The sequence below is a fragment of the Salminus brasiliensis genome, chromosome 2 (genome assembly GCF_030463535.1).
Source record: "Salminus brasiliensis chromosome 2, fSalBra1.hap2, whole genome shotgun sequence".
NCBI classification, from domain to species: Eukaryota; Metazoa; Chordata; class Actinopteri; order Characiformes; family Bryconidae; genus Salminus; species Salminus brasiliensis.
In genome coordinates this window covers 25,887,575-25,903,772 of record NC_132879.1, presented here as the reverse complement: position 1 = coordinate 25,903,772, position 16,198 = coordinate 25,887,575, and the positions used below count along the sequence as shown (strand labels likewise).

The 16,198-nt window shown below is 40.2% G+C and overlaps 2 protein-coding genes across 3 annotated transcripts; one reads left to right on the top strand and one right to left on the bottom strand.

The window, feature by feature from the left end:
- Nucleotides 1–542: 542 nt before the first annotated feature.
- On the bottom strand, nucleotides 543–2,737 carry faap24 (FA core complex associated protein 24). 2 transcript variants are annotated; one of them, XM_072671853.1, is made up of 5 exons: nucleotides 2,494–2,737; nucleotides 2,163–2,388; nucleotides 1,909–2,048; nucleotides 1,433–1,588; nucleotides 543–1,197 (listed from the first exon to the last, which is right to left on the bottom strand). In XM_072671853.1, the coding sequence occupies exons 2-5, from the start codon at nucleotides 2,269–2,271 to the stop codon at nucleotides 955–957; spliced, it is 648 nt and encodes a 215-aa protein (XP_072527954.1). In that variant the 5' UTR covers nucleotides 2,272–2,388; nucleotides 2,494–2,737; the 3' UTR covers nucleotides 543–954. The 2 variants fall into 2 exon arrangements, with proteins under 2 accessions (XP_072527954.1, XP_072527953.1); XM_072671852.1 differs by having other exon boundaries at nucleotides 2,163–2,737.
- On the top strand, nucleotides 2,503–10,998 carry bmb (brambleberry). The gene is made up of 13 exons (XM_072671850.1): nucleotides 2,503–2,859; nucleotides 3,642–3,910; nucleotides 4,499–4,627; nucleotides 4,840–5,025; nucleotides 6,272–6,494; nucleotides 6,666–6,782; nucleotides 6,999–7,178; nucleotides 7,438–7,644; nucleotides 7,736–7,889; nucleotides 8,717–8,769; nucleotides 9,793–9,917; nucleotides 10,505–10,605; nucleotides 10,771–10,998. The coding sequence occupies exons 2-13, from the start codon at nucleotides 3,647–3,649 to the stop codon at nucleotides 10,898–10,900; spliced, it is 1,869 nt and encodes a 622-aa protein (XP_072527951.1). The 5' UTR covers nucleotides 2,503–2,859; nucleotides 3,642–3,646; the 3' UTR covers nucleotides 10,901–10,998.
- Nucleotides 10,999–16,198: the final 5,200 nt, after the last annotated feature.

Here is a 16,198-nt window from a genome sequence, read left to right as displayed (position 1 = left end):
AATGACCATAAATCTTACATGGGACTCTAACATTTTATATATACAGATTGAGGGAATGTCCTATGGCATTTTTAAATCAGCATTAACATCATTACTGCTTTAAAACATGTACTGGCATCTTTGGCTCCATCTTGTGGTATAAATCCAAAATAACCACATTCTAGTATCCACTATTCCAAGAAGAGAAGGCATATACCATGTTTTCTGTTCCCACATCAATCCAGTATTTATTTCCTTTTTTTAAATTTTTTTTTTGTATACAGCTTCTTAAAATTAGCTGTTACTAACTGAAGCTCATTCTTTTACAATATGCATCTAAAAGTAGACAATCATCTACTTAAACAGTTACACAGTGGGAGTAAATGCAATTTCAGAGTTGTACAGGTTTGGATCAGATTGTTTCTGCCTAATTGTCTTTAGAGTTAAACACCCCTTGATACTATTCTGCCATCTCTAGTATTTAGGCATCAGAAAAATGAACCAGATTATCAAATATACATTTTATGACATATAAAGTGTTATTGTTTATTAGTCAGTAAATGATTACTTAAGCTCAGTATTTCTCACTGGAAATTTTAATGATCATCCTACCAGTGTTACTTAGCAAGCGCAGTTGAAAAAGTACTGTACATTCTACAAATTACAACAGTTGCTCAAAATATATTCAATTCCCCTCACAAATAAAGTGCATATACAAACAGGGCTCACAGCTATGGCCTGACCTTTCCTCTTATATGAAGACTGACTGACAACATAATAGAACATGTATTTTGTTGCATGGGCACACATGTGACTGTTCCATTTAATAAAATTAAATTATACTTAAATTAGAGCTTTCTGATGTGTTGTAGGCTGAGTACCTGGTTTAAGTTAAAGTCTTTATTTAACAGTGAGTAGGTGAGTTCTCCATCACACAAGTCTGTACACATTACTATTTGTTGTAATATCCTAATATCAGCTGAAATTATTGTGGAAAAAGCCCCAGACGTGCTGAGCTGTGGCATGCCCTACAACAGACTCCAGTTCCTGGACTGAAGCGTTGTTGATTTCATAGATGCTGGGGAATCGCTCTAGCAGGGCTATCGCCTTCACTTTGCCAACCCCAGGGATCAGCTGCACCATGTCCAGCACCACTGGGTCCAGCAGTCTGGACATGCTTCTCTTGCGAAATGGGTTCTCCTTGCTCTCTCCATGTACCTGTGGAAGACAGGATGTAGTTGTAATATGATATTCAGAATGCCCATGGTCAGCCTGCATGCATTCTGCTGATATCACCATGAATTATATTATTAATACGGATTAATAGGCCCAATCTAGAAGCAGACACGACAAGACCAAGTCATGACACTACCGCCACCATGCTTTGGGTGAACTGAGCTGGCTTACACTCATCCATATATAATTATTATGTGTACTCAGGTCAGTGACTCACCATTTGCTCTATGAGTTGGGCTGCTTCAACAGGACTGGCAACAGGCAGCAAGGTTAAGCCTAGCTCCAACACCACAAACTTCTGCAGTCCACTGAAGTACTGCTCACTGAGACAGGTTTTCTCCACTATAACAATCCCTTGGAGTTTGCTGTTTGACTGCAAAAAACAGTACATATTATAAATAATACACAAAAAATATAAAAAAAAAAAAAAACACCATGTGCATAATATCGAAATTGGCAGATAATGCGCTTCGGAAAAGTATTTTGATATATATTCCAAACCAATGTTTAATATGGTAGATATGTTTTGTACTACAGAAGAACGGAAAATACTAGGTGACGCTGAGGTGCTAAGCTAAAATGCCTGCATTTGATTTATTTTACTGCATTTGCAGAATCACCATGAAAAAGGAACAGGGTGAGGGTAAGAGGGTGACTTTCAAACAAATGATATCAAGCTCACATATAGCTCACATTTCTGAATCGGACAATTTTCCTCTTATAGTCGGTTCCTGCAATCAGATCACTTTCTGACACATAAAGGATGCAACTTCTGTTGCTGAGGTGGATGTCAACAACCCCAAGCTCTTCCTCGTAGATGGCTTTCACACTCCCTGGCAGAAGAACAAACACCAGTGAACCACAACCAGAATAGGCAACCGATCAGAAAGCTGGAACTTAGCATGACAGTTATCCCTCTATGTCCAGTAGCGTTATCTTCAGGTTACCTTTAAAATGCTGCACTAGTGTAGAGCCCCTCCACTTGGCGTCGATGATGATATGTCCATATGGAGGCACAGCATTAACACTCACCGCTGCCGAGGGCTTTGAATCCATCGCGGCTCCACTAACACTCTCCTACCCCTCTATCTAGCAACCAGCCTACCTCTGAATTTCGTACAGCTCTGCAGACGGATGATGTCGGGGTGTGTGCTCTCCGCGCTGACACCCACACTGAAAACAGACAGATGAGCCTAACTATCGTCGCTATGTTAATATACGCGCCAAGTAAACGCTGATTATGAGAAAGCAGCCAGGTTAGCCAACTCTCTAGCTTACCGCTCAATATTTATAGACGAGTAATTTCTCCCGATTATCGTTAATGCTTCAGGTAAACTCTCTAATGCGTCATGTCACAAATTATTCCCAAAGTGACAGAGGTGTGTTGTGATGTTAGCAGCTAGGTTAGCTAACTCGTGAGCGCAGCATGTCAACAACACATCATATTAAATCTCGCGCCCGCCAACCTCAACGTCTCGCGAGATCTGCACATGCTGGTGTTCATTGGCTGCTCTGTCGCCTTTTAAACAGTTGAACAGCAACAGGGGTGCTCAGCTGAACGCTCCCCATTCAGTCACACGGGGTGGCATTTCTACACTTTACAGTTACCGACAAGATTTGCAACGAGGGACACTGACCTTCGTGGTGAGTGCTTAATTTTAATTATTATTATTTAATTAATTTTTTTAAAGGTTTGGATTTAAATTGCAATGCAAATTTTAATAGCATTTTAAGTAAAGCTAGAGGTCGGTGTATGTGTATTGGTAAAGAGGTTTAAATGAATGGAAGAGCCGGAGAGTCCACGCTCATCGCGCTGATTCCTGTCAGCTGTGAAGGTCTATGCCCGGGCTTGTTTTGGACGACAAGGCAGCCCCCTCCACTACTGCAGTGTGTAACTGCCAAGTGCATTTACCCAAATTCATAAATCTCCTTAGTTTAATTAATTTAGTTTTTATAAATAAAATAGCTGTTCATTTAGTGTTTTTTTTTTTGTTTGTTTAAGTTTAAAACAATTTTTTTTGTTTGTTGTTTTGTTTTTTTAGTTTAACGATATTTTTTGAATGTAAAAGTTAGACCTGATAAAGCACCAGTGGTCTTTTGTTATAAAAAAACAACAAAAAAACAGCAAAATATCTCCAAAATAATAGCATCAATTTAATGAAGATCAAAAATATCACATTTCTGAATCAGACAATTTTCCTCTTATACTCGGTTCCTACAATCCAATTCCTTTCAATGCATCTGCAATCAGATCACTTTCTGACACATAAAGGATGCAACTTCTGTTGCTGATGTGGCTGTCAACAACGCCGGGCTCTTTCTCATAGATGGCTTTTACACTCCCTGGCATAAGAACAAACACCAGTGAACGTGGATTCGTCCTAACCTGACCCATTGTCTATTGTCTTCCTCTGTTCTCCTTCAAGGCCAAATGTTTCTGAAGATTGTGGTGAGTGTGATGCCCTGGACGCTGTTGGTGTTTGTGTTGGGGACTCAGTGTGGTATAGCTGATGCCTTCTTTGACTGGATGAAGAAGGCAGCCCCTGCCCCAGCCTCTGTGCCCCCAGCTGCCCCCTCTGCCCAGTCACTTCTGCAGGGTGACGTTCCACCTTTTGAGATGAGTGTTGTTGATGAGAAGTTTTTAGCTGAGGCGAAACAGATGGATCTCAGCCCTCTTGATAGCTGCCATTTTAAGGTGAGTATGTGACAAAAAGAGCCTCCCCTAGTGTTTCTTTAGACAGCCATACATGCAGGAGCAGAGGCGCATGGATACACAGGGTGAAAACAGAAACAGCTAACAGTATATTAACACCAGTAAAGGAATATGACACAATTTGACAACAGAAAAGTTTCAGTCCTGCTTGGAATGCAGTTGTACAAGATGGAGATAAAATGCCTCCAGTGCATTGAGGGTGTATGCTCCACACTGGGTTGGATGCCATGAAAGAACAGTGTTTGCTCCATGAGGTTCACAGTTCTGTAAAAATGCAGAATAATCATTAGACCTAACGATTGCAATGACCTGTCTGTCCATACACTCACAGACACATCACACAGCCTTATTACAGAGGTTTATTTGTGTGCTCATCTACTTTTTGAATAGCAACCCTACCATAATAAAATTTATATTGGCAGTTTTTTAATTTAACAGACAGCAGATTCAGTTCTCTTTTAACTGTGTGGTATGCATTTTGTGTAGATATATATGTATGTATGTATGTATGTATGTATGTATGTATGTGTATTTATATTAGATATTGACCATGGCCTGTCTTCTTCACAGGTTGTTGCTCAGCTAAAGGCTACCTGCAATGCCCTATCAGAAGAACAGTTGGCTAAACTAGGTGTGGCTTTGTTTAACTGCCAATCAGAAGTCGAGGGTCGCCGGACTTACCTCTGCACTGAGGAGATGGTAACAATCATAACCTTTATTAATTGTTATGACTGATTAGCTTTTACTTTAATTAGACTATCAAACTCTGAAGAAACAATGACCTTAATCTTAGTAGAATCTGACTTGTAGTAATTTATATTACACTGCACTACATTGTATATTTTTATAAAATAAAAAAAAAAATGTATTATTATTTATGTAACTTACCCTCTTTTTCTCCTTTTCTACAGTCCATTAAAGAGTGCACAGCGGACATGGATTCAGACACCTGGAATGCATATCATATTGTCAGCAACCGAGCCCGCTCAGTGTGTTATGCCACACGTCAGCAGCACTTCCGCCGAAGAGCAGAGCTTACTGTCAATGCTCTGATCTCTACTGCAACAAACCAGCTTGAAGCAATGAAAGACTTGAAGGTCTGCTAGTGCATCACATGAGTTGTCCTTTTCTTTTGAGCGTTTGTATTCCAGTCACTTTTTGCAGTAATTGGCAGACTCTCTCATGCACAGTCATACTTCATGTGAAGTATGTTTGTAGGAAAAGTTGTGGACTAGTGAATTGTTGTCTAGTGATGTACTCAAGTGTTTATAGGGTAACAACATGTCCATGGTGTGCAGCGGGGTATTTGGGTTTGTGTGCGAGGGGCAGTGTAGTGGAGAACAAACCAATATTTAAATATTGGTAAGTGGGATGAGCGAGAGATATGAAGCTGTTGTCAGATGTAGGTAGTACACTACAGGTTCCGCAGTGTGTTGCGGTAACTACACTCAGGCCGGATATTGTTGTATTGAGAAAGCAAAGAGAGTTTACTTTATAGGGTTAAAGGTGCCATTTGCAAATGAAATTGCCCGGGAGTATGAAAGGGAAAGGTTGGGCTATGCAGATTAGGTGGCTTAGGTGAGGTTTTGTAGTAAAGTCAAAGTCGTTGCTGGTTGAATCCGTATGTAGGACGAATGCTGTTGTGTGGATAAGAGTGGTTGTGGATAAGAGCTGAGGTAGGGTGGGGAAGGGCATTTTGTGTGACTAAAGGTGCAGTATGGTGGGAGGTGTGCATATGATCTTGCTATAGCATGCATAACATGAGTGAATCAGGTGAAATCATGTGAAGCGAGCATTGAGAGCTGTTGTGCATTCAGAGGTGTCATGGGCTCAATCCAGTGAAACACTGATGAAGGGAGGTGCCTACCTGTGAAGAGCAACACGGTAGGCGATATGGATGACTGGGATGGGCTGGTTGTCGGTATTAGGTGTGGATTTTTATCAGTTCTTGTAGGCTGTTGTAGTCTTGTTGTCCATTCTAGTACTGTCACTATTTTGTAGGTCTGATTACTTGGTGGTTGAGCCAATGGACCATGAACATGGCAGCAAGACTTAGTGTGTTTGGTGGTTGATTTGGCTTTGGGAAGTGTCTAGCTCAACCGGGGAAGAGGTTGTAATGTGGGTGATTACAATGGACTGGGCCCTATGTCTAACCCCAAGTAAAAGATGTATGATTTAAAAAAACAAAACAAAAAGTATTTCACATGTAAATATAAATGTTCAGCTTGAGGGCCTTGTTTTGATTTCAGTGTCAACATGCCATGATATAAAGCAGTGGTTAATTTTGCCTGTCAATATGGTGTGTGTGTCTGTGTCTCCGCATGTGTGCACATGCGCATGCAGGAGGGGCAGCAAGAACTTCGGGAAATGACTGCTGCATCACTAGACAAACTGATGGAAGACCACAGTGCCCTACAGGTCCAGCAGGGGGTGCTAAAGGAGGGCCAAGAGCAACTGGACGCCTCCATTACTGCAAATCTGCAGAGGCTGGCACAAGAGAAGTCCCTCATAAGTACTGGTCAACAGCTGGTGGCGCAGCTCATACAGGGAATTACACAAAGAATGGGTTTGTCTTGTGTACTTTATATAGAAGTGTGTGTGTGTGTGGTGGTTTTATTTATTTATTTATTTATTTAAATGGCATTTTATTGTGCTGTGCTTTGAACTGTTACAGTGATTTCAATATAATGTTCAGCTGAGATTTTAATATCCAATCTTGACTTGTCCTTTTGTTCAGAAAATGTTAGTGAACAGTTGAAAGGCCAAGGTGCAGAGGCGCAAGAAGGTCATCAGGCCATTCTGGATGACCTGGCTGAAGTCCGAGGGCGTGCTCAGGAGATCTACAGTAAAATGGGTAAATCTTTAGCATTACATAACAGATGTATCTCTATTGTCTTTACTTATTTCATTATTCATCATGTTTTACTCCTAATTTTTCTTTTCATTTTTGGTCTGTAGCGTGTTTTGAAAACTTGTCTAATTAGAAGATGATGATGATGATGATGATTTATTATTAGACAGTTATGTGTACTTGCCTGTAATTCTGCCTCTCTCCTAAATCTTGTTTTAGAGCTCAATTTGAATGGCGTTCTGCAGCAGCAGAACACAACTGCTCAGTTCTATGCTGAGCTAATGGGGAAGCTGGAGCGCATGAATGGCACTCTGGGCTATATGCTGACGTACCTGGATAGCATGCAGAACCGGCTAGAGGATAGGCTGCACATGATCCAAGGCTACTTGGGATGGGCTGGTACATCCCACTATTCACATGTCTGAACAGCTTTTACGCTGTGTCCGTGTGGTAGAACCAAAACAAATTACACTTCCATACTTCAGTTTTGGTACTGCTAATTCCCATGCTAGCTAAGATATCCCATCACCTGATGCTGGCAATTCTATTAGCTATTAGCTAACAGTAGCCGGCACTGGTAAAAATCATGCTAAATGATTGATACAGCTGGGCTTAGACATTTGAAATAATTTTTATTTTTTTATAATTGCTTCCTTAGGTCTCAGTCTGCGTGCCTTGTGGACTTGTGTATTGCATGCTGGGTATTTCTTGTTTAGTGCAGTACTGCTGTCCTTCCTGCAATGTCCAACTTTCTCCCGCATCTCTCTGCTCGTCACTGTGCCAATCAACGCCATCGCCGAAGTCAATCAGCAGTCAGCCCTCGACTTGGTCACTCTTTCTCTGCTCCTCTTCACACTCTCTCTGGGTCAGTCTTGGAGTATGCGTGTGTACACTTGCTTTGAACAAAAGCCTTGTTTACGAGTTGAAATGTAAGGAGAGAGTTTGCTGTTTTCTAGGTCGCTGGTTTGTGCTGCAGTTGCTGTGGATGCTATCCAAACTAAAGGGCCAGAAGTGCTCTCCTGCTCCTCTCCTGGCTCTTCCAATTGAGACAACACCTGAGAAAAATTCCAAAGCTGCATGCTGCCCAGCAACCTCCTCAACCCCTGTAGAGTGAGTCTTGGCATAGAAAAGGTTTGGCAAAAATGAACCATACATGAAAATATCCCCATGACCCAAAAATGGTTGCTGCAAGGCTAATAAGGATGAGACATGTAGACGACCTCTACCTTTTCTTTTTTCCTGATGAGGATTGGTGCACAGTGCCACTGAAAAAGCACTCATCTAGCCTGCTTGGTGTGCTTGGCTTTTTAAACCACACCATGAAGTAGGGCCACACAATATTGGGAAAACACTGAGATATATGTGCACTTTGTGTAGATATGTCATGAGAACAGTGGGGATTTTCCTTTTTTTTTAAATTTTTTTATTTATTTATTTTTTTTTTAAATCAAGCAGCCAAAAAGTAGCATGGCGTTTTAATATAATTTAAAATTGCACCTGATAATTGCTGCATTGCACATGAGCGCATTCCAATGCTGATGCTGAAACGATATCGTGCAGCCCTACAATAAAGTAAATGATAAACTGCCTTGTACCTATGAAAAATCACTCCTCAAACACGGTTGCTGTTTTTGGCCAGCTGTTGACTGAATAACCCTAATAGAACTTAGTTCTCTTTCATACAGTCATTAGATTATGGGGAATAAGACTGGGGAAATGCAGAATGCACTTTGTTGCCTTTTTATGAATGTCTTCGTGGTGTTGTATTGTGGCCTTTATTTACACACATGAATTGTCTGACTGTATTTGCAAAACTAATGAAGCTGACAGCAAACTTGTCTTTGCTAAATGCATTTGGTGGAAATATTTTAGGTTTACCAGTGCTTTAGGCCTTGGCTGAGTTTAAATCAATCTTAACTACTTTCATTTGTTTTTAGAGATGACCTGGAGTCAGAGGAGCCATGTCTTGGTCAAGACAGCTTTATGACTGGTGAGTTTGTCAAATTGACTAATATCTAGACCGGCACCACACATGAGCCATGGTTGGCATGCTACAAAACCGCTTGCTCTTTTAGGCCTCTAAAAGTGCTCTGTGGTATCTAGCACAAAGATGTTACAACAGATAAAGATTGGGCTTCTTGTTCCAGCGTGTCCCACAGAGGTACTTTGTCCGTCCATCCACCCAAAACTGGTCTTGACCAATTGAGCGTCTTCATTTGCTTCAGACTCCAGTTCTGACAGTTGCCTTGTTCATCATAGGTGCTTTTGATGGTGGGGATGACTTTGGGTTAGTATGGGAACTCTAACCACAGTGCAGCATGTACTATGATCTGTAACCATACCTTTTGCCACCGTAGCCTCTTTGTTGATTCAGACCAGACAGGATAGCCTTAATAATGTATTGATGAGGTGAGTGGCCATCACCTTGCTGGAAGGTTCATATTTTGTCCCTCCTCGAACCACTGTCCGTAGGTATTTATTACAGTTTACCAGGAGCACACCACAAGCTTTGAGGATGTTTCTTCCAGTCGTCTGGCCACAATGATTTGGCCCATGTCCAAGTTGGTCTGGAGTCAAATAACCATGGCCACGGATTGCTGTAGCATTACTAGGGATCAAACCAGTGATCGGTCAATGATTGGTTCAAGGTATTGTACCAGTATGTTAGTTTATCATATTATTTACTTCTTCATGGACCAAATTAACAGTGAAAGAGCTGCAATATCCCTGCCTTGTGAGTCACCTTCTGCTGGCAACATACTGATGTTAATGCACGTTTCCTAGTAGCAACATACAGTACACTTGCAACCTCATGGTTTGTAGTTGATGTTTTAGATTGTTACCTGGTATTTTCTCCACCTCTCTGTGATGGACATAATTTAACATGACACGTTTCAGTATTCGGATTGTGTCCTTTTAATTGGTTAGGTACTCCTGTACATTCCCAGTGCATGATGTTCTGTTTACTCTAGAATGCTTGTCATTTATTGGGTTACTTTTCTGCATGGTGTAGGTGACCCCTGCATGGTGGCTTTGTCTCCATCTCACGCTTGCGCACCTCCCAGACTTGGGCCTCTCTCTCTAGGCACTCCCAGCCATTCTACACCCAGACTGAAGAGTCGGCTTAGCTACGGAGGGGTGAGTAGAAGGAAAAGACTCTTGGTCTTGGAGTATTCATTTTGATTTATATTTTATAAAGATAATCAATCCAGGACACTTTAGCAAAAGTGTGAGCTTATTCTCTTAAATGAAAGGTAATAAAAATATGATGTAGCAACAAACATTAGGGATGCACCAAACAGTTCAGCTCTAGTCTGTCTCTATTGCTAAAATGGCAGAAACCGCAAGTCTGTGGCTTTTAAAAATGGCAACAGGGGATTTATAATGTCTGTAGGGTACTCTGAGCTAAGTCGTGATCTGATGGCCAATCCAGTTCATTTTGTTAGTGTCACGACTGCGGATCGTTGTATCCTTAATAAACATAATCCACAAATGACTTGTAATATTTGAATCTATACAACTTTCCTTCAAATGTAGTTCTTCTAACACTCTGACACTACAAATATAGTAAATTGAAGTCTTCCATATCCCACGGAGTGGATAATTTTTAAGAAGATAACTTTTCCTGTTTTTAGTTTATTCAATTATTGTGAGATTTTAATTTCTCTCCCTGCCATGTGACATTTTGGCCAATCTCTAGTTCTGACCCATGTTCTGATTGGCAGGTTGGTTTTGAAAGCATCCCCCAGAGAAACCTAGTAGGTGTTTTGGACACGGTAAACCAGTCTCGGAGCTCCAGCCCTAATCAGTCATTTGCCAGCAACAGGTATGAGGTTGTTGTTGTTGTAAACTAAAATTTTATTGTTTCAATATTTTTTTTAAAAGGGCACACGAGTGATGCAGATTGTGAAATAATTTTAATACTGTTCAGAGGCTTTTACTTATGTTTTGGGACTATTCCATTACCCTCCTTCTGCTTACTGTCCTTCAGTTCGTTCTCTGGTCGTCCACTGTGTTGTGGAACCACCAGGCTGGGACAGCCATGCAAGAAAAAAGCTCTAGCAGGTCAGGACTTCTGTCGGGTCCATGAGGGAGGACACACCTCCTACAGTCGCCTCTGAAATTGCTAAATCCTCCAGTTTTACCTGTAGTAGCAGTGAGTGAACAGACCATTTTTAACTAACCACTTTTTTTGTTATAGTATTTGTGTTTTTCTGTATAAAAGTGTTATTCTATTTTATAATAAATTATTACAAAGCTTAACAACTTGTTTGTTTGTTTTTTTTAACCTCAGTATAGATTAAAAATTGTACTTTATTTTTTTTATTGTACATTTATCAAATGAAAGACTACCAGACCTGGTTCTCTTTTAACTGAATACAACCCAAGTTCCCAGAGGAGTAAAGGCTGTTTCTGTAGCAATGAGGAAAACAAAATTCCTATTACTAATTATTTCAGTAGAAATGTTGTATAAGCAGATTTTATTTTTTTTATCTACATTTTATTATTTATTATATTATAATGTTTTAGTACATCCATTTATTAGCATTAAAACTGTTTATGCTGTCCCATGCATGGCTTGATACAATTGGAGCTGGTAAAGAAACCAGAATGCATGTTTCTTCCATCTTACCGCAGATCCATCATATCTATAATACAGGTCTTATTTGGTGTACATTTTAGTAGTGTGCTCAGTAGTTCCAGAAGCGTTTAAAATCTCACCATCTGCTTACTTCTGCAAAATATTCTATACTGCAGGATGTTGTAAAGAGGGGGAAAAAATAAATGGTCTTAAACCACACACTGTAAGAATTACTGTACTGTAACCTAATGACTTATTTGTAACCGTTTCCACAGGTTGTGCAGTTGAAAACTGTCTGACCCATCTGCAGAAAAACAAAGTAGTAATTCAGATAGTTAGCTGCTCTCATAATAAAGCAAAATAATGCAAAATAGAAGTACCATTTTTGCCTCACTAGCTGGCCAAATCCTGCTCTGTGGTTGAAGAGGAACTGATCCTGATACAAATCACGTGTATAGACTGGCGTGTAAATACTTATTAGGATAATCTAGTCTATAAGTGTCTGGAAAAGCAAAATGCTAATTATTAATGTAAATGTGGTTCTATGAATGTCTGATGACCATCAGAAAGGGGTGTGGTCACACTGCAATCGCTAATGATCATGTGTGTGGGGTATCTGTCTCCTCGTGATAGCAGGTGAGAAAATCGTCTGCACCTCTTTGCCCTCCCTACATGACACTACCCAGCACCCGCCTCACTCGGAAAGCCCTCCGCATGGCGAGGGACCCTACCTATCCGCTATACAGCTTCTTCAGCCTTCAGGGAGGAGACTGTGGAGTCTCCAGGCTAGAATCTGCAGACTGATGGACAGCTCAGTTTACCAGGCAGTCAGGATGCTCTCCCTGCCCTGCCTTACCTTTCCAGACAAACTTTGGATCCTGCACACAAAACACTCAAACTTAATTCTGAACTGGCTATGCTCCCAATTTGCACTACTGTTATATTTGCACTGACCATACCAGACTTTTAATCTGCTGCATGTCACTTTACTTTTTATGTAATTTTGGGGACCTTTTTATTTAATGTTAGATTTTTATTAAAATGTTTGTTTATTGTTGCATCATGGGTCTGAGTAACACAATTTTAAGCCTGTGTATGTCCTGATATTGCAGTTTTGACAATAAAGCTGACTTTGTCTAAGAAGGTCAACTGATGCATCTCCAAGGTGGTTTCAAATATTGGCTGAAGCTGGAGGTTAGTTTGGCTGCTTCTCAGTGACTGTGTAGCTGAGTTGCATAACCAAGCTGTACCTCTCTGTGGAAAAGCTCCACTCAGAGCTGAACATGACCGCTGAAGAGAAGGTCCTTTATTCTCAAGATGTCACAGTTCAGTGAGATCAAGTCCAAGCTTGAAGCTTGATGTGAGCTACACAATATTAACAATGTGACCAGACCCTTTGGGTGAGCAGTGCCACACAGAGTTAATTTGTTGGTATTAATTCTCTGCCCATAGGTAATTTTTCCATAAGGATGGTCAGGAGGCCAGATGTTTAATTAATTTGATGTGGTGTACATGAATTACAATTAAATACAACTTCTGTATAATTTCCTCACCATCATAACACCGGGTGCTCAGAAAAACGTCTTGAAAGTCCTTGTTCTCCACAATTTGGCCATTCAGCATTCCTTCATCAACATGTATTTTTACAGTACTGGATCCTGTCCCAACAAATAAATCCTTATTTGTGAAAAGGAGGTTTAAACTGTATGAAGCAAAGAAACCCCATGCATTTTACTGTCCAAAAAGTAAAAATTCTTTACTACTTAGAAACACTAAAATCACAAACCGGTGGCCCATTTAGTGTTAGGCTTTCAGGCAACAGCTCACACCTCATGGCAAGAATGCCTTCTTCAGGGTATAACAGGTATCTCTTGTGAGAGCAATTTATATATTTATATGCTCTAATATGCTGATTGTATTTTTAAAACATTAGATGGTAGTATGTAATGATCATAAAGCAGCTGCACCCAGCCATTCCTGAGCAGATAGAAAATTAGGAAAACGGCTAAAATGTAAAGATAACCAGGTATGGAGCCTTGTTTCGTGTCACATAGGTGAAATAGTGAGTTCACCCAGCAACGACCTTGAGGTTGTAAGGGGCCCAAAGGAAACAATGAGTGATTCTTCTCTTAAGTACGAGATGTGCTGGGGCGTTAACTCATGTTAGATATAAGAATTACAGTGTCGCGTATCAGGGGCCAGAGAGAACAGAGAAGCTTATATATAAGCTTTGGGCAGAAGCTTCAATTAAAAATCGCCTCCTTGCATCAAGACCAAGACTGGAGAGCATTATTTCCACCACACTCTCAAGTTACCCTTCTTACTGTACTCAACCATGTAGCAAATTAAAAACGCCTGAACAGAACACAGGTGACTTCCAAGTGGAAGTTTAAATGTTTACCCTTAAATGTTTAGCATTTTATTTTAGATAGAAAAGATCCAAAATGAGAGTGATGAATTCTGACTGTCCTCGGGTGTAATTATGTTAGTGTTTGTGTTATGTTAGATGTTCACCTGCAATTCTCAGTCACCAGTTAAGCAGTTTATTTTTGACCTGGTTGTTTTGCTGGAAAGGTACTTTTTGGTTATGTGATATTTGGTCTGATCGAATAGGCATTATTAACAGACGGCGACTGCATGGCTTATAATAAAGTGGTTAATCCTAGCTGGCATTTCAACATTGAATCAACGTTGGATTTGGTGTTGATGTATTACAAATGTAGTAAAATGCTAATTCAAAAGGCAGAATATTAAAGGCATTATGTTGATTCAACTTTAAAATTGCAACATTTGCACAGCCAGTTAACATTAAATGTTGTTTCAACGTTGTCTGAATGTTAAAACAACGGATATTATTTCAACCATAGTTCAACGTTGAAGGTCGGCTGTGTGCCGGCTTTAGGCCTGCCACGCTAAACACGTTTTTGGATGAAAACTGAAATACCCCCAGAAAAAAATTATACAAATATAACTATAATTTTAAGATAATCATTTTACCCCACTGACATACTCATAACATAAAGCATAATAATGCAATTACATAATTTTCAATAGCAATGGACTTTTTATAACTAACACTACTCAGACATTAAAAAGGGGAATCTAAACATGTTTCAATATCGTAAATAAATAAACATGGATAAAATTATACCATTATTTTTAAACAAATTCGACATACCAGCTCGTTCACGTTAATGGGCCCTTCTCACTCATTCATCTTAACACCAGAATGACCCCACACCGGAGCTGTGGCATGCGACTCAGAAATCAAGTCAGTTTGGACTTACTCCTTTAAACTTTATTTATTTAGAGGTAAAAAAAAATATATATATATATTTAAAAATGCGAAATGTAACACTGCGCGAGGTCAGACAGGATGCGCACGATGGCGGGGAGCCTTTCCGCGGTGCTTGTTCCACAACGGATGTAACACGCGCGCCATGAGGCAGTTTTAGTTTGTCTGCGTTGGAAGATAAGAGACAGACGTCCGTGTAACGCTTAAATAAACAGCGCAAAAGACCACAGCAGCAGCAAAACTGTATTACAAACTACAAATGTTGAAGCTTGTGCGGTTTAACGGAGGATTCGCAATACAAATGACTCCAGGCTCGGCCTGCTCCGCTTGGTAGTGCTGACTTGGCGAGCTCGAGTGTAAACAGGTGGAACAAGGACACGTCCGGGCATGCGCAGTGTTGCCACTTTAGCGACTTTATCGCTATGTTTAGAGACTTTTTAGACCCCTTTAGCGACTTGCGGCAAATCTAGCGATTTATTCTGGTGTTATTGGAGACTTTTGAAGACTGAGGTGAACACGCGTGTTCTTCAGTTACTGTCCTCAGCAGCAGGTAATACCGTGAGCCTCGTCCCACAACACTCCCAGTGCTCGGTCTCACAGTCAGAGCAGACCCACACCGCTCCACGTCCACACTGCAAATGAACTGCGCATGCCCAAATCCTATTAAGTTATTTTGGAAAGTGATGGCCAATTTTAAAGGCAACAAAAAACAATCAACAGAAATAGTTAATATATAATAGTTAATTAATTCTGACATATCTAGGGTTTTTACTGTTTTTACTCTCCCACAACTTTTTCTCCTTTATTCTACAGTCTACAGACAATTATGCAAATTAGAAGATGACGTCATTTAGCGAGTTCTAGCGACTGTTAGGACAGCCAGTAGCTACTTGTTGGCAACACTGGACATTTGGACTGTGCTCGGCTAGATGTGAGCTTTTGAGTGGAACAGTACTTGGACTGCAACTGATGACGTTTCAGAAGTCCACAGGAACACGAGTACAGACAAGAACGCATTGTGTCTACAAAAATATACTCAGATGAACACAATGGGAAATGTGATCCATATATTGGATGATGTCCAATGTGATGTCCATATATTGTTTATTGTATTGGTCTAAGTTCATGTTACTTCAAGCCAGTAGAAAAACTAATGAAATGTTAGTGCAGCAGATAATTGATCCCAGTTAGTTAAAAGTGTGTGTAAAATATATTTCAGCAGGTCGGTTTTGTGAAATTTTGAATCAAAGGGAGGATCATCAAATAACTCAGGTTCCACACCAGAGGTTCTGTATAAAAAGATCCCCTTATTTCAACACAAACAAACCGAAAACATACTTCACCAGGCACAGACTTCCCTTGACCCTTAATACCAGTGGTTGATAACAGCACCCTCAAGAAAAACCATGAAGAAAAACTGACTTAAAACAGCTGCATAGACCTGTTTCAACATATTGATGTTAATACATTATGACCAGCAAGCATTCCTTTAATATAAGGTGAACATAATTCATTCTTATTACACATGTCATATTTAGAAAA

Coding starts and splice junctions, on each gene's coding strand:
- bmb (XM_072671850.1), top strand. CDS start 3,647: ATGTTTCTGAAGATTGTGGTGAGTGTGATGCCCTGGACGCTGTTGGTG. Junction 3,911..4,498: donor TTGATAGCTGCCATTTTAAG/GTGAGTATGTGA, acceptor TCTTCTTCACAG/GTTGTTGCTCAGCTAAAGGC. Junction 6,783..6,998: donor GGAGATCTACAGTAAAATGG/GTAAATCTTTAG, acceptor ATCTTGTTTTAG/AGCTCAATTTGAATGGCGTT.
- faap24 (XM_072671852.1), bottom strand. CDS start 2,271: ATGGATTCAAAGCCCTCGGCAGCGGTGAGTGTTAATGCTGTGCCTCCA. Junction 2,049..2,162: donor ACTAGTGCAGCATTTTAAAG/GTAACCTGAAGA, acceptor TTCTTCTGCCAG/GGAGTGTGAAAGCCATCTAC. Junction 1,589..1,908: donor AAATTGTCCGATTCAGAAAT/GTGAGCTATATG, acceptor TGTTTTTTGCAG/TCAAACAGCAAACTCCAAGG.